Consider the following 18,831-nt stretch of genomic DNA (forward strand, 5'->3'; position numbering starts at 1 on the left):
ACTTCCTGTTTTTATTTTCATGATACCTTATCTCATCTGCATTGTGTTCAGTTTGCTTCCGCTGTCTCGTTATGTTTAATTTCTTCCTGCTGTGCTCCCATGTGTTTCCACTTTCCTTATCACCCCTTTGTGTAGAGGTTGTCTCAGTCTTTCTTTATCCCTGTGCTGAGTCTCTTCTCACCTCCCCTCATGTTTCATGGTTTCCTAGTATTTTTCCCAGTTCAGGTTATTTTTGCGTTCTGATTTTTGCTTATTTCTTATCCTTGTCTGCGCTTGGATCTGCACCTCGCCTCACATGATCTGCAACAGCAGGTCTTGACAGATCTAGCCTCTCCTGCAGCAAGCAGCACCAAGCCGCTGTTTGGAAGGTCTTTGAACAACCATTTCACAGAAACAGACTGTCATATAAAAAAAAAATGCAGCATTATAATTTGTGTGTAAAGTAAAATTATTAATTTGTCTTTTTTCTTTTCTACCTAAAATAACATATTGGAATGCACTGGAATATTTAGATTACATTATTAGAAATAAACCACTACAAAAGTCACTGGGTGGAGCTATATTCTGAGGACACCACACCTCTGAGCCATTGACCTATGCTGTTGAAGTTGGAGTTGAAACCAGTCCATTGGTTTATATAAACATGGATCTAGGATGCAAGTCCTCATAACATAGCTATCCACTCACAGCGAATTTCTGAGTGGCTCTTTTCTAATGATCGACATTGAATATTCCAATATGATATTTTAGAAAAAGCAAAAGAGTAGTTATTATTTTACTTTATACACAAATTATAACAGTGCCTTTTTTTAATAGGACACTGTATCTGTAAAATTGTTGCTCAAAAAACTGACAGTTACATCGTGCTTGCTTTAACATTGTTTTTTCTTTTGGATTTTTCAATATGCAAGTGGCTTGCTTGGCGTTACTTGCTGCAGGAGAGGCTGGATCTTTGGATGGTTAGAGGTCAGTCAATGACGAACGCAGCAGAGGCCTGTGGTGTTTCGACCCACAACCCTGAACTGGACAAACAGGAGAATATGGATGGCATCTTATTTTTCTGTACTGGACATTTTAAACATGTAATTTACCATATTATATATTATCATCATTATCATCATCAGGCAGTGTTGCAAATTGCAACACTGCCTGATTACACAGAAACCCTTATTACACAGAAACTACCACAGGTAATTGAGTGGTAATAACTTATAAATTGCCACAAATCTGTTCAGGTTTGTTCAGTTTTTTTTCTTGTTGTTGTTTTTTTTTTTTTTGTAAGACGTTTTTTTTTTAATTAAAAGAGAAGAAAACTGTTACTTACACTTTTGCCAAAGTTTCTAGAATTTGCACCAAGCAATGACAGCAATGACAGTGATGACAGTGATGACAACCCCACCAACAATGACACCAATGGCACCGGCACTAACAGGGTTGTTAGTGTTATCATTATCATTACCTGAAAAACACAGAATCAATATGTCAACTTTTTTTTTGTTTTTTTTTTCTAACCATAGTCTTCTAAGAACACTTATCCTCTCAATCTCACAGCAGCAACATATCTGCCAAATCTTATTTGCTCTGTTTACACAGATTTATAGTGATGATAACAGCATTCAGTCACTGCCCACAACTGTGCTGAGTCATAGATCAAAGAGGAGGTGACATGTATCGGACTGAAAGCCATTGATTATTTTTCTTTCTTTTTTTTTTCTCTTTTTCTTTCTTTTTTTCTTCTTTTCTTTTTTTGCTTTTTTCAAGTCTTGATTCTCTTTTCACTCCATTTCTGCTAATGCATTCCCTCGTTTACCCTCCGTGAGTATTTACCTGTAAGCAAACAAAGCCTGATCACATGTGATTTCTCAACAAAGGTCTGACTACAGTGGGCTATAAATGGAAATCCAAAAGCTTCCAATATGAATACTTTGTTCATATTTTATGGACTGTTTATAAAGACTGGCACAGCATAAAGTCCAGTTCACTCATGAGCAACTGTCACTGTTGTGGGTATGTGTGAATAAAGCCATAAATAGCATTACAAAAATGGGATAATTTCCTTAGGGATTAATAAAGTATTCTGATTCTGAAACTTCCGTTGTAATAAATAAGACAACAACTGATATCTGTGAAATAGCTACAAGTCTCCAGTGGATTCAAAAAGTAAATTTATGAGAGACGGGCTCCAGCAGCTTACTGGAGCGGACATTAAATCAGAGAGTATCTTGATACTCGTATTGGCTGCTGTTGAAAATATACTGCAATTCAATGCAAAAAGCATGAGAAATGTCTTTGTTCTGCACAATGAGCTCTTTACTCACTATCTGACGACCAAGCACTGGACCAAGCTTTTATTGGCAGGCAAGACACTGAAGAGCATGCAAATTGAGGCACACTGAAAAGGAAGTCTGGGAGAGCTAATCTGTCATAGAGCTGCAGCACACTGAACAGTATAGCAGTATATTATGAGGAACAGATTGCATTGGTGTTCTATTAGAGCCATGATTGTAACCATAACTGTCATGCAAAGCTTGAGTAGATGAGAGTATCAGAGGAAATGAGATAAGTGGATTTGTGCTGGAGCAAGCACACGTGTGCATGTTTGGTTATATGCGTGGGTGTGCATGAGTCATGTGTTTATGCATCCCTCGCTTTTGTGAGTTTGAACACAAATACCTGGATAAATGTTAACATTCTAATTAATGAATATTAAGTATATTTAAAAAGTCGCTGTTAAGTGAGTACATTAACTTTCTAGATTTTTCAACAGGATTATCAGTATGTGTTTGCCACCAGGTTGAAAGCTCAGGAACTCCTCAATGAGTCTTAGTGGATCGGGCAGATTTATAGCACAGGTCCATGATGGAGGTGCTTTGCTATAACCGTATTAAACCTGGGTAGCAAGAGAAAAAGAGGGGGTTGGGCGCAATCTGATACAGGGCTTCCTCTAATCAGCCAGAGGCTCCACACTGATTATTTTTCAATAGGCTGATAACATCCAAAATAACAGTTACAAGCTCAGACAGAACGCTTTATCCCCTAACCAGTCGCCGGTGACGTTTTTTTTCCAACCGTTCTCTAAACTACCGTAACAAACCAAACGGTTTGTGCAATCTTAAAAATTACAACGGTTCCTGAAAGCAGCAACATTGCTTACCTTAATGATTTTAGTGTCACACTAGAGTCAGCGTCAACAGAAACATTGACAGTAGAGTCTGCATCACAGCCGCCCAGGGTTGAGAAAGAGTGAGTGCAAAAGAGCCATACAGAAAACTGAATTTCAGCCCAGATCAATGAGTAATGATGACAGGGTTTCATGGCAATAAGAACATTATGTGTTATGCCATGCTATTTTACTTTACAAATGACTCATCACCCATCAGCAAATTAGAAAAAGATGAAAATAAGCAAGACAATATCCTGATTTGCGTGTATTTACATATTAAAGCAACAACAAATGACTTGTTGCATACATGCAGGTTAATAAGGTTTTAAAATGGCATCATTGTAATTTAGACAGGACTCATTTTTGTTTTGTTTTTGCTTATTTTGATTTCACATCATGTTTGATGGAAAGAAAATCCAGACTTTAGATTAAATCTGAGCAGGATGACAATATTACATTTATATTTTTTTAACACAGGTACCTTGTATGGATCTTTTTGTGTTTAAATTACAGCCGTCATGATCCTGGATCTGGTCACCCAGTGTTTATGTGTTGATCATTAATATTCTGTATATTTGTGGTTCTTGCGGTTTAGGGTTTTTTTTGTATTTATAGCTTCCTAAGTTATCTTTAGTATTTTGTGATTTGTAGTCTTTAGGTTTGGTTACTGTGCCTCCATTGTGTTCCTTGTGGTATGTCTAATCACCCTGGTCCCCATGTTTGTGTATTTCCCGTTTTACTTTGACAGTCACGTGTCTTGTGCTAGAGTATCTGGTTGTTAAGTGATGACTTATGAAGCTAGCTTAGCACAAATATAGAAACATCCTCCAAAGAGCTGCTTTTTACTTTCTTGCTTTGAGTACATTTCAGAGACTTTACTTTTTTACTTTTACTTGAGTAAAGAAGTTGAAGCCAACTCTGCTTCCTGCTGCTTCCAATAAAATAAACCCATTGTAACTCCTTATTCTGTGTGTTTCACTTCATAAGAGAAATTTTCTGACACTTTGGTCCTTTGAGCCCGATTTCAACATCTCTCCTCTTCACTTCCACCAACGCTCACCAACACCATGCACAGGGGAGACTATATGACTCCCAATAAAGACCTCTGCCCTATCACGTGCAAAGTGCTGTTTGGGAAGGTAAGGCCGGCAGCAGGAAGGATCTATAAAACTTACAGCTTTAAACCTGACTTTCACCAGGCAGCATAGAGGGACATAGAGAACTGTGATGTACTGTGGTAACAGGCTTTGTTAATTAGTTGTGGTCAGGTTTATACAAAAAACATCCCATTTAATCACTGAGTTATAAATGAAACTTCTTTATGTATGCAACAGTATTTATACGCTGTCAGACAAAAGCTTCATGAAACCTACCATCATCATCACCTCTCACTTCCAGCCAAATCTCTGGTGACTCTCCTTTTGTGGGATGTTCACACTTGTAGAAGCCTTCGTTCTCCTTGGACACATGGATAAAGCTCAACCTTCCTTCAGACCTATTTCCAATAAAAGCACCATTTCTGTAGAATGCAGTACTGAAATTGGACGTAGACTCCTTTGCATATTTTTCCTTATAGGAGCAGTTTAGTGTCACACTGTCTCCCTCAGTCAGAGGAACAGCAGGACCCTGCAGGATGACACCAGCTGAAATGCAGAGAGAGAAACTGTGGTCTCTGACTCTGGTTTTTGTCCTTGGTTACAAAGTTGCAAAAATGTGTTAATTTTATTTTTCTTTAATATAAACTATCTGGCATTGCAAGCTTACTTGCCACTGTGATGTTGATGGTGTTGCTGCACTCCCTGCTGTCAGACTCACACCAGTACACTCCACTGTCTGATGGGTAGACACCTTTGATGGTGCAGGATGATCCATTTAATTGGCCCCAAGTCTCACATGAAACAGAAGACCTTGTGGAGGTGTTTCTCTTCACTGTCCAGCTGCTGAAGCTGCCTGGCACTGCACAGCTCAGAGTCACGGTTTCATAATAGAAGAAGACTGACCTGCCGGGATGGATGCTCAGAGTAGCAACTGCAGCTTCAAAAACATCAGGTTGAGACACATTAGTTGACATGCAGAACATGCAGTGTGAGAAGATCAATGACATAGATGCTGAAACCTTTTCTGCTACTGCATAGATTCAAACCAGCGACCGTTTTGGACAAAAGTTTCCACAAACTCAACATTGCCAAGAACGACATGGTAATGTTAGGCTTTTAATGATTTCTTTAAAATGTTTTGTTTCCAGGGTGGAATCACTTTAATCTCTAATCTTAATATTACATCTTTATTCATTTCACAAACAATAATTGGTTGCACAAATTTGAATTTATTTTCGATTTTCCTCAAATCTGCACTGGTTTAAAATAATACGTTTAGGTTCAATATACACACACTTAAATCTTTTAGTAAGTGACACTTAATGACACGGTCACCTTTTCATGGGTGATCCTGATTGACTACAACTGGTACTTTATGTCTGTCAGCACTAAAGGACTTGTTTCACAGCGCTCATCAGATTAACCAATACTCAAAAAATGGGAAAGTCCAAAGATCTGAATGAAGATCTAAGAAGTAACATACAAAGACACAGACTAAGAATCAGAATCAGAATCAGAATGGGGTTTATTGCCAAATGTTGGGCAGGTTTACAACATTAGGAAATTGCTGCGGTGCTTCAGTGCAAACATGGTGTCATAAATAACACTTAAATAGACATGGAAAAAATAAAAGTAGGGATAAGACACACAAGCTTGCAGTGTTGGTCAAGTTACTTGTCAAGTTACTTGAAAAAAGTAATCAGTAACTAATTACCGATTACTTCCCCAAAAAGGTAATCCCGTTACTTTACTAATTACTTATTTTCAAAAGTAATTAATTACTTAGTTACTTAGTTACTTTTTAAAAACACGATTTACAACCTAAATAGGTGATAAAGCGATAGATCTTTCAGCCCAATTCTACTTTTTCTACATAATCCATCATACAAAATGTAATCAAATGAAAAAGTCTCTTTTTAAAACTTGTTTTATTAGTTTTAATCTTTTAACTTTATGCATCAAGCAAAAATTTAATTATATGCAACATTCTCTGACTGGAAGAAATTTGTTTAACATTTAAACCTATTTTCTGCAAATTCCAGCACATAAAATATTTTTTTTTGTGTGTTTACACTCACTCTTTCAAATAGATGCAAGTAAAACACAGCAGAAAATAAATATCATCAAAGACTAGCGGTCCTGTTGCTCTATTTTCACCTGTAAAGCAGGAGTGGTGTAGGCGGAGGTTTGCCCTGGTGCAGGTGGAATTCTTCAGTGGAAGAATCCGCGAGTTTCTCTGTGGTAGCGCACTTGGTGCTTGCTTGGAAGGTACCGGGGTTTTTTTCGCTGTAAAAAGACGTTTTCTTCCCACGCACAACGGACACTAATGTTTTTGTCACTTTTATGGAATCAAACTCAAAATAAGGTCAGTACTTCCACGCTTTAAACGCTGCACGCTCATACTCTCTCCCACACTTGATATATGATCCACTGTTGATCTGCACACAGCTGTCCGGTCGTTAGGTCTGACATCACTAGCCCTAACATCACTAGCCTGTCTGGGCCTAAACTCTGCTGCAGGTCCATATATCAAACGATCACTATGGCATTACTGAGAGTTGAAAAACTGTCTAAAGTCTTTCATCTTTAATAAAATGATCAGCGTTCTGCTCTACCAGGTGTAACAATTGACTTTAACATCCAGGCATCCATGAAAATGGAATTTATGACATTTAACGGAGTTAGAAGTTAGCAGAAAGTTAGCTCGCTAGCTTCTATCTAAATACAATATAGCATGTCCTGACTGTGGGGTTTTGGAAACAAATTAAAACGTACAGCTCTGTCATCACTTCCAGCATAAATGAAGACAGAAAACTAAACAGCAGTGACGTTTGTAGGGTTGCTGAGGTTTGGCTAGCTGGTATATAATGATGTGCTACGTGACCGCTAGCGACACAGCTATGTTAGCATAATATAAACAAGCTAACTTTTTTTCCACTCGATAAAAGTTAACGTGAGTGTTCTCGGTGGTCAGGAACAAATGTAATCGCATGGCAGGATGCTGTAAAAGGACCAAAGTTCAGTCAGGAGAACAACTGAGATAATCCATCCACAATACGAGGTTAGTCATTCATATACTGCTGCATGTGCTGGGCTGTAGTTACATCCTAAGGTTTTAAAAACTGAGCTTAAATGAATGATTAGCGGTAATAAAAGCCGAGGGAGGTCAACAGTGATCACTGACTGTTTTAGGAGCTTTTTGAGATTAAATAGAAGAAAATACATAACATTAAACATGTTAACAACACAAAAGCCATATTAAACGCAGACTACTTTAGACCCGGAAGTAGGATTCATCACGTCATCACTTAACGACCGGGTTGTCACGAATGTTGCACTCGCTTACGTCATTGTCATGAGACATTCTCGCAAAAAAATCCCGGTTTTAGTAACGCAGCGTTTCTATGGGAAAGTAACGGTAATCTAATTACCGTTTTTGCAATAGTAATCCCTTACTTTACTTGTTACCTGAAAAAAGTAATCAGATTAACCAATACTCATTACAAGTAACGCTTTACTGCCCATCTCTGCGAGCTTGACATTGGGACAGAGGGGGAAACAGACATGGGAACAAGACAAAAAGAGAAGATGGAGACGGCGAGAGACATGATGGGCTGTGGAGAACACACATGGATGCACATGAAGGACAGATGAGACAAGGATGAAACACAAGGAGGAAAACCTGGGAACAACTAAGGGAGACAAGACACAGAGAGAAGGGGAGCGAGACCACAGAAGGCGAGCAGACACAGACATAAGTGGGGAAAGCTGTAAACTCAATGACATGAAAAGAACCAAAACTCAAACCTAAAACTTCTTAGCAAAGCAAAAAATCAAACATCAACAAATATGTTAACCTAAAAAAGTAACCTCAAAGAGCTGGGTCAAAGACCCAGAACCAAAACATTCTGCCAATAAGAGAGGTCAAACTTCCCATCAGAGTTATGCCTGCAGCTTGTTGTTGGCTGTCACTAATATTTGTTAAATGTTAACCAAATATTTCAACCTTTTTTTGTTTAGTTTTTTAAAGTCATTAAAGATGTAAGAACAGTTGAAGAAACCATTAAAAGCCCACAATTACCTCAACATTCACTCCCCTGATGAGTGTATGGAAACTTCTGACCATGAATGTTCAAGAAGGGTTACTGTTAGCTTCAGGGAAAACTAATCCATGTAAATATTCCACCATGTATGAAGTGATGCGAGTTATAACAGCCATGACAGCTGATGTCGCATTAACGTGTACGAGAGGAATTCAAATTCAAAATCATAAAACGCACAAAATCAGGAATCTGCCCAGCTTACAGGGGTTTAGAGACAGATTACACCCAAGGACTCAAGTCATCAGTCCATCACAGAGCTTTTATTACATCACGGCTGGACTACTGTAACTCCCTTTATGCTGGTTTAGATCGTTCCTGTCTGCATCGCCTCCAACTGGTGCAGAACGCTGCTGCTCGCATGCTGACCGGTTCCAAAAAGAGAGACCACATCACTCCGGTCCTCTGCTCTCTCCACTGGCTCCCAGTTGCTTTTAGGATTGATTTTAAAATTTTACTGCTGGTTTTTAAGGTTCTTAACGGTACTGCACCTCCTTACCTGGCAGAGCTTCTTAGCATTTACCGCCCCAGGAGATCTTTGAGGTCAGCAGACCTGATGCTTTTAGATGTTCCCAGGTACAGACTAAAGACTAGGGGAGAGAGGGCTTTTGCTGTGGCTGCACCCAGACTGTGGAACAGTTTACCTCCTCACATCAGATTCTCCACAAGCCTAGGAACTTTTAAAACTGCTCTTAAAACTCACCTCTTCTCATTGGCTTTTAGCAAGGTTTAACTTATTGTTTTAATTTATTGTTTTATCAGTGAGGTGTTTTATGTACTTGTGTTTTATTGTATTTTATATTTGTATTTTATTGTACAGCACTTTGGTCAGCCTCGGTTGTTTTTAAATGTGCTTTATAAATAAACTTGACTTGACCTGACTTGACTAAACGTTCACAGACAACCATCCTTACCTGTGAACAATTAAAATAACTAGTTAACCTAACAGGCATGTGTTTGGACCGTGGGAGGAAGTTAGACTACCAGGAACTCACACAAACTCCACTCACAAGACCCTTTAACCCTTTGGCTCTAAGCCAACACGGCTCATTTCTCAAATTTACAGAAGAAAAAAAACAAATATGCTTTCTGATGTTCACATGTAGCAAAGTGTTTTAAAGGATTGCAAAAGGTTTTTAAAACTTTAACCATCATTTAAGAATTGACTCATTGCAAATGAGAAAAACTGCATGCAAGCTATAAATGTAAAAACAAACAAAGATCTGTTGTTGACAAATATGGAATAAAAAGTCAATTTTCTTACTGATCATGAGGCAGACTGGTGCGATCATCGTCCTGTTTTAAAGATGACTTTGTTTCTCTAAGAAAACTCTAACACATTTAAACCACATCCTGACACTGCCTGCCCACACATACACAACGCACAGCCCCAAAATAACATTAAAAGAAAACCATCAAGTACCCTATGCTGGACATGCAAGACCTTTGCATTTATTTAGGCTAAGGTTGTGCATGTTGTCTGTGCTAAAGTTTAACATCAAAATGTTCTGGTGTCACCTAGTGGTTAATCATCTTACTTACAACATATTTGCTTTGACGGTTGTACAGCAGTAAAAACATTCCTCTTTAATCCAAATTACATCAGTAAAGGTTATTCACAGTAATCATTGTAGATAACTGCTGTGAGTTTTGTATTTCCTGTTTCCAGTCAATGGGGTTTTTTGTATTCTTCAGCCTTATTTCACAGTTTAAAATATTCAAACTCAGGACACATGCGACATTTCACATTCATCTTTAACCTTGTAGAGATGAAAAGAAATCTTTCCAACACTGCATACATTAGTGGAGCTTGGATGAGTAAAGAGCTGTGAAAGAGACTTTGTTAAATCTGAATGGATGAATACGGAGACAAAAAGGTTAATTTTGTCAGATGGGGAGAGAAGAAGTCTCTTCCCTTCACATATATCAATCATACAGATATGACCTTGCCAACTGAACAGCTGACCCTGGTGGTGATGTCATTTAAATGCTTTTGATTACAAATCAATGCACCATTTAAAACCTCAATTTGAATATTGTGTGTGCTGTCATCAATTTTCTTTTACTTTCTTTGAACATAGTGGACCATGAATATCACCTGCTCCTCTGATGGGGGATCTAAACTGTTCTGCTCTTTCTGCTAATGCCGGCTATGACTTTTGGTGTTTATTACTATTATACTTTTTAAAATATTACACTTTTTTCCTTTAATTTGTCCCATTGAAATGAATGGGAAACTTCCACAATTCTGCTAAAACTTTCTTGTCTTTGAAACTTAACTACTGCCTCATACTTTCACCTAGAAACTCCATTCAAACTTTAAAATGTTCTCAAATGATTTGGCTATTCCTGTATGATTCAGCTTTTTCAGATCTTCTACCGTTTTAATCTTATCCCTCTTTGAGTTTTCAGTTGCAAAATTGTGATTTTTCAGAAAATACATGCGTTGCTATGGTTGCTATGCAATTAACTCAGAGGGGACAGTGAAACTGTTTGAATTTTCTCTTCATGTCCAAACAACTTCTTGCTACTCGCTCAATTTCCACTCAAGCCCCACAAATTATACATCAAAACGTAGGTATTTTTGCTGGCTTTCAGAAAATGTCACTATCATTGTTGTGGGACTCATAGATATTTTGCAAATCTCCTCAGAGTAACACAAAGTCAGAAAACTCTCCATATAACCTCAATGGAGAGTTTGTTCAAAATCACCGCTGGATTTCTCTAATGAGAGGCATTTTCAAATTGTCATATCTCCTTAACGAAGCGAAGTTAAGACATGAGGCTTGTCCCCGTATATGTTCAGACACTCCTGACGCTCACAATTCAAGAATTTCTTTCTCACCTATTACCATTCTGAAATGAGTTGGACTTGTTTGAGGGTAGGAAATTTGTCCCTCGCTCAGATTTCATCAGATTTCAATCTCTGGAAATGAACCACTTTTTTCTCTCGTCATATCTTTTTGATGGATTTCCACAGAGCCCTGAAAATTTCCATGACTGTTCACCTAAGCCTGCTGTTTCTTATGGTGAAAGAATGATTTTGATGCTCCATATAGATTTAGAGTTACCAAAGGTTGTTTGAGCGCAAGTCAAGGCAGTTTTTGCTTCGCCTCTACTCAGTTACAGTGTATTACAAGTCATATATCTTTAATAATTTATGTTTTATCTCTGAATTATGAAGACCTGAAGATTCCCCCATCTCTTCTGAATAAAACGATGCCTGAATGACCGTTCTAGCCTCTACGGTTAGGAAATTATGGCCATTTGTTCTAGGGGAATCCTGAATGTCAGAAATACACTGAAGAAAACTGACACCTCTCTCTGTGTCTGTGTGTGTAAGGGCTGACTACAGCAGGTGCAGCTAATTTAACTGACCTACATATACCAAGCCCAGACTCTCAATAGCTCCTGTTCCCTTTACTGTCTGTGTATGTGTGTCTGTGTATCAATATTTCTCCTATGTTTAGGTATTACTCCTCAATCATAGTATTTCTGCTAAAGCAAAGTACTTCTACTACATCTTAGTACTTCTGCTAAATCATAGTATTTCTGCCAATTCATAGTATTTTTGCAAAATCATGGTATTTGTGCAAAATCATGGTTTTGGGGCCAAACATTTCTGTTATTTTATAATATATGTGCTGAATATATTATATGTGCCAAATCATAGCATTTATCCCAAATCATAGTATTTATGCCAAATTACAGTGTTTCTGCCAAAACGCAGAAATAGTGCCTTTTAGCAGGAATTTCTACCAAAAGATAGTACTTCTGCCAAATCAGAGTATTTGTACTAAATCATAGTACTTGTGCCAAATCATAGTATATGTACAAAAATATACTATGTCTGCAAAATCACAGTATATCTGTTATTTTATAGTATTACTACTAAGTCACAGTATTTCTGCCAATTCATAGTATTTGTACTAAATCATAGTACTTGTGCTAAATCATAGTATTTGTTGCACATCATAGTATTGGAACCAAAACATAGTATTTGTCCCAAAGCATCGTATTTGTATGGAGTAATAGTATTTCTTCTAAATCATAGTATTTCAGTCAAATCTCAGTAGTTGTGTTAAAATGCAGTATTATTGCCAAATCAGAGTATTTGTACTAAATCATAGTACTTGTGCCAAATCATAGTATATGTACAAAAATATACTATGTCTGCAAAATCACAGTATATCTGTTATTTTATAGTATTACTACTAAGTCACAGTATTTCTGCCAATTCATAGTATTTGTACTAAATCATAGTACTTGTGCTAAATCATAGTATTTGTTGCACATCATAGTATTGGAACCAAAACATAGTATTTGTCCCAAAGCATCGTATTTGTATGGAGTAATAGTATTTCTTCTAAATCATAGTATTTCAGTCAAATCTCAGTAGTTGTGTTAAAATGCAGTATTATTGCCAAATCATAGTATTTGTACCCAATCATAGTATTTTTGCCAAATCATCGTATTTATGCTGAATCATGGTATTTTTGCCAAATCGTGGTATTTGTGCCCAATTAATAATTATGTTATGTTATAGTATTACTACTAAGTCGTAGAATATCTGTTATGTTATAGTGTATCTGCGGAATATAGTATGTGTGCAAAATCATAGTATTTATACCAAATCACAGTATTTGTGGTAAAACATAGTATTTCTGCCATATTGTGGTATTTGTGCAAGAACATTGAACTGTTATGTTATAGTATTACTACTAAGTCATAGTATTTCTGCGTTGTTATAGTATTTGTGCTAAAACGTAGTATCTCTGCCAAGTCATAGAATTACTGCAATTTCATCGTTTTTTTAGGAAATCTGTTATTTTATAGTATTACTATTAAGTCATAGTATTTCTGCCAAATCATAGTATTTGTGCCAAAGCATCGTATTTGTATGGAGTCATAGTATTTCTTCTAAATCATAGTATTTCGATCAAATCTCAGTAGTTGTTGTTAAAACGCAGTATTATTGCCAAATCATAGTATTTGTACCCAATCATAGTATTTCTGCTAAATCATAGCATTTGTGCCAAATCATGGTATTTGTACCCAATCATAGTATTTCTGCTAAATCATAGCATTTGTGCCAAATCATGGTATTTGTGCAAAAACATAGTATGTCTGCAAAACTATAGTATATCCCTTATGTTATAGTATTACTACTAAGGCATAGTATTTCTGCCAAATCATAGTATTTGTACTAAATCATAGTACTTGTGCCAAATCATAGTATTTGTTGCACATCATAGTATTAGAACCAAAACATAGTATTTGTCCCAAAGCATCATATTTGTATGGAGTAATAGTATTTCTTCTAAATCATAGTATTTCAATCAAATCTCAGTAGTTGTGTTAAAATGCAGTATTATTGCCAAATCATAGTAGTTGTACCCAATCATAGTATTTTTGCCATGTCATCGTATTTGTGCCGAATCATGGTATTTTTGCCAAATCGTGGTATTTGTGCCCAATTAATAATTCTGTTATGTTATAGTATTACTACTAAGTCGTAGAATATCTGTTATGTTATAGTGTATCTGCGGAATATAGTATTTGTGCCAAATCGTAGTATTTATACCAAATCACAGTATTTGTGCTAAAACATAGTATTTCTGCCATATTGTGGCATTTGTGCAAGAACATTGAACTGTTATGTTATAGTATTACTACTAAGTCATAGTATTTCTGCGTTGTTATAGTATTTGTGCTAAAACGTAGTATCTCTGCCAAGTCATAGAATTACTGCAATTTCATAGTTTTTTTTAGGAAATCTGTTATGTTATAGTATTACTACTAAGTCATAGTATTTCTGCCAAATCATAGTATTTGTGCCAAAGCATCGTATTTGTATGGAGTCATAGTATTTCAATCAAATCTCAGTAGTTGTTGTTAAAATGCAGTATTATTGCCAAATCATAGTATTTGTACCCAATCATAGTATTTCTGCTAAATCATAGCATTTGTTCCAAATCATGGTATTTGTGCAAAAACATAGTATGTCTGCAAAACCATAGTATATCTCTTATGTTATAGTATTACTACTAAGGCATAGTATTTCTGCCAAATCATAGTATTTGTACTAAATCATAGTACTTGTGCCAAATCATAGTATTTGTTGCACATCATAGTATTAGAACCAAAACATAGTATTTGTCCCAAAGCATCGTATTTGTATGGAGTATTAGTATTTCTTCAAAATCATAGTATTTCAATCAAATCTCAGTAGTTGTGTTAAAATGCAGTATTATTGCCAAACCATAGTAGTTGTACCCAATCATAGTATTTTTGCCAAATTGTGGTATTTGTGCCCAATTAATAATTCTGTTATGTTATAGTATTACTACTAAGTCGTAGAATATCTGTTATGTTATAGTGTATCTGCGGAATATAGTATGTGTGCCAAATCGTAGTATTTATACCAAATCACAGTATTTATGCTAAAACATAGTATTTCTGCCATATTGTGGTATTTGTGCAAGAACATTGAACTGTTATGTTATAGTATTACTACTAAGTCATAGTATTTCTGCCAAATCATAGTATTTGTGTGAATTTGTATACTGTAATATCACTGTAGTATGTAGTGGCTAAGTAGGGGGTGTTTACAGTGTAAATAGGTCATCTCTTGTGTTGGAGTGCCCTCTTGTGGCGCCTTTTGGGTAGTGCCTTAGTAAACGTGAACCCTGTAAGAAGTGGTATCAGACTGATTTGTAGTGGAGGAATTTGTTGCCAGTTTTCTTAATCATAGAAACCACACCATATCACCTCTCCACATCCTCCTACTGTATGCCATGCCTCCCTCTACCATCCATCTGACCGCCAATAAACTCCACCTGTGGTAATCTAATCCCTGGATGTCAGCCTCTCCTTCTGACCGAGGATAGTTACTATTGCAGCACCACCCAGCATTAAACTGACGTACACCATTCTGTACAATAGTATTTGTTCTAAAAAGTAGTATTTCTGCCAAATCATAGTATTACTGCTATTTCATACTATTTAAGCGAAATTACAGTGTTTCTGCAAAAACATGTTTGAGGGGTGGAAATCTGTCGTCCTCTCATTTTTCAAACTCCGAAAATTAAGCCATTTCTTCTCTCGTCATGTCTCCGCCACGGAGATACAAAGAGCTATGTAAATCGCAGTCAAAGTACACCAAAGTCCGCTGATTCACCCAGTGCAAGAATTATGCTTCTATCCCACCTAGTTTTTGAGTACAAATTTATACACTATCACAGACCGGTAATTCATATTCATCATTTATTACAATTCTGCAAAGTTTTATGATTTTAGCAGCTTTTCTAATATGGACCTCAGATTCTTGTTAACAGTCTATGGCAGAAATACATACAAGTACACAGCCTGATGAAGCAGACAGAAGCAGTACCTCTGATTGGTTCAGCATTTTCACCTCTTATCAGCACAAATCTCAGCCTCTTCTGCTGTTTTCATTAGAATTGTAAGCTTTTCCACCTTTTTTCAGTTACGTGAGAACCAGTTTGGCTCAATGAGTAGCTGAAAAATATCAGCCTCTTCTGCTGTTTTAGCAGGATTTCAGAGTTCAGCTTTTTCACTTGTTTTAAGCACAAATTTCAGTTTCTTTACCTCATTTCACAGCAAAGTTCTTCCTCTTCACCTCTTTTCTGCTAATTTGAGCTTCTGCTCCACAGTGCACATTGTCCCTCTCATCATATCTTTGCTTGTGACCAGAACTCATTTGGCTCAGAGGGTAGGGCATCTGCCGTGAGACCCGGTGGCAGAGGTTTGAATCCTACCTGTGACAGTTGCTACACATGTTCCCTGCTTGCATGCGCTCTGCTTTCTTGTGTGTCACTGCTCTCCAGTGTGTCATTACACATACAGCCATCTTCAGCAAGCACTTCTGCTTCTACACCTCTTTTCAGCTCATCTTTTTGCTTCTTTGCCTCTTTTCAGCAGAAATTCTTCTGATTCACCTCTTTTCTGCCAAATGTTTAGCTTTTTCACCTCTTATCAGCACAATTCTAAGCAGCTTCTGCTAATTTCACCACAATTGTCACTCTCTCCACCTCTTCTTTGTGTGAGTGAGTTTGGTGCAGTGAGGTGAATCGCTGCCTTTAGACCAGAAGGGCCAGGTTCAAATCCTGCTCAAGGCAATGTTTTTTGTTTTTTTTTTCTCAACTTTTTCAGCTTTTTTCAGCAGACATCTTCAGCGTTAAGGCATCCACACGGCATTTTCGCAGGGAATGCAAATTTTTCTAGTTGTGTGGATGCTTTAAGCATCCACACTATTGAGTTCCTGTTTCTCTTTATTCTTTATACTTTATTGTGTGGATGCTTTAAGCATCCACACTCTTGAGTTCCTCTTGGGACTTCCGTACACTTTTTGGCACTTAACTACTTCCACAATTTTCAGCCGATTTTCACCGTTCAAATTTTAAAATATTCTGCTATTTCTGCTAATTCCTGCTATGTCTTTTGGTATTTTTAACTATTATACTTTTTAAAATATTAAGCTTAATTTGTCCCATTGAAATGAATGGGAAACTTCTGCAATTCTGCTAAAATTTGCTTGTTTCTGAAACTTAACTACTTCCTCATATTTTCACGTAGAACAACCATTCAAACTTTAAAATGTTCTCAAATTATTGGGCTATTCAGGTATGATTCAGCTTTTTCAAATCTTTTACCGTTTTACCTTTATGCCTCTTAAAGTTTTCAGTTGCAAAATTGTGATTTTTCACAAAATACATGCGTTGTTATGGTTGCTATGCACTTGGCTTCCAGTGTGCCACTGAAGGTTTTGCAGTCTTCTCTTCATGTCCGAACAACTTCTTGCTACTTGCTCAATCTTCACTCAACTTCCACAAATTATACATCAAAACATAGGTATTTTTGCTGGGTTTCCGAAAATGTCACTATCATTGTTGTGGTATTCATAGAACTTTCGCAAATCTCCTCAGACCAACACAATGTCGGAAAACTCTCCATATAAAGTCAATGGAGAGTTTGTTCAAAATCACCGCTGCATTTCTGTAATGAGAGGCATATTCGAATCGTCATATCTCCTTAACGAAGCAAAGTTAAGACATGAGGCTTGTCCCGGTATATCTTCAGACACTCGTGACGCTCACAATTCAAGAATTTCTTTCTCACGTATTACCGTTCTGAAATGAGTTGGACTTGTTTGAGGGTAGGAAATTCGTCCGTCGCTCAGATTTCTTCAGATTTCAAACCCTGGAAATGAACCACTTTTTTCTCTCGTCATAACTTTTTGTTGGATTTCCACAGAGACCTGAAAATTTCCACCAAAGCCTGCTGTCTCTTACGGTGAAAGAATGATATCGATACTCCAAATAGATTTCGAGTTACAAAGCGTTGTTTGAGGGCAAGTCAAGCCAGTTTTTGCTTCGCTCTACTCAGTTATGGTGCATTAGAAGTCAAATATCTTTAATAATTCACATTTTAATGATAAATTGTCAACACTGGAAGATTCCCCCATCTCTTCTGAACAAAACGGTGTAAGAATGACCGCTCTAGCCCCTACGGTTAGGAAATTATGGTCATTTGTTTGAGGAGAGTCGTCACTATGAGAAATAGGCTGCAATAATCCTGTGCCTCTCTGTGCTGCGTGTGTAAATAGATGCACCTGTTTTGGCGGGAAAAAGTACACAGGCTCTCTGATTGGTGGATTCAAATTCAGCAGCTCCCAGGCTGACCTAGAAACTTACTTCTCTCTCCCTGTGCATTTTTTTGCTGATTTTTTCATTTAACAAGTATATTTGAGGGACCCTCAGCATGTTCAGCATTTTTTCAGCTGTCCATTTTGCTTTTCCAATTTTTCTGTTTAACTTATTACTATTGTGCTAAATCATACTATTTCTGCTATTTTATAAGATTTGTGCAAAATATAGTATTTCTGATTATTTATAGTTTTTCTACTAAATCATAGTACAGTATTTCTGCTTTTTATAGGATTTGTGCTAAAACATAGTATTTCTACTAAATGTAGTATTTATGCTTAATCATACTATTTCTGCTTTTCATAGAATTTGTGCCTAATATAGTATTTCTGCTAAATTACAGTATTTATGCTTTTTATACTATTTGTGCTAAAACATAGTATTTCTATTAAATGTAGTATTTATGCTTAATCATACTATTTCTGCTTTTTATAGGATTTGTGCCTAATATAGTATTTCTGCTTTTTATAGGATTTTTGCTCAAACATAGTATTTCTACTAAATGTAGTGTTTATGCTTAATCATACTATTTCTGCTTTTTATAGGATTTGTGCTTAATATAGTATTTCTGCTAAATTATAGTATTTCTGCTTTTTATAGTATTTGTGCTAAAACATAGTATTTCTACTAAATGTAGTGTTTATGCTTAATCATACTATTTCTGCTTTTTATAGGATTTGTGCTTAATATAGTATTTCTGGTAAATTATAGTATTTCTGCTTTTTATAGTATTTGTGCTAAAA

At 36.6% G+C, this 18,831-nt stretch overlaps 1 protein-coding gene across 1 annotated transcript; it reads right to left on the reverse strand.

Moving 5' to 3' along the window:
• Positions 1-1,323: 1,323 nt before the first annotated feature.
• Positions 1,324-9,679, reverse strand: LOC145426091 (Fc receptor-like protein 5). The gene is made up of 4 exons (XM_080299632.1): positions 9,625-9,679; positions 4,928-5,191; positions 4,537-4,806; positions 1,324-1,459 (listed from the first exon to the last, which is right to left on the reverse strand). The coding sequence occupies exons 1-4, from the start codon at positions 9,650-9,652 to the stop codon at positions 1,341-1,343; spliced, it is 681 nt and encodes a 226-aa protein (XP_080155758.1). The 5' UTR covers positions 9,653-9,679; the 3' UTR covers positions 1,324-1,340.
• Between the last annotated feature and the right edge of the window lie 9,152 nt (positions 9,680-18,831).

The sequence above is a fragment of the Astatotilapia calliptera genome, chromosome 3, assembly GCF_964374335.1.
Source record: "Astatotilapia calliptera chromosome 3, fAstCal68.1, whole genome shotgun sequence".
Taxonomy (NCBI): domain Eukaryota; kingdom Metazoa; phylum Chordata; class Actinopteri; order Cichliformes; family Cichlidae; genus Astatotilapia; species Astatotilapia calliptera.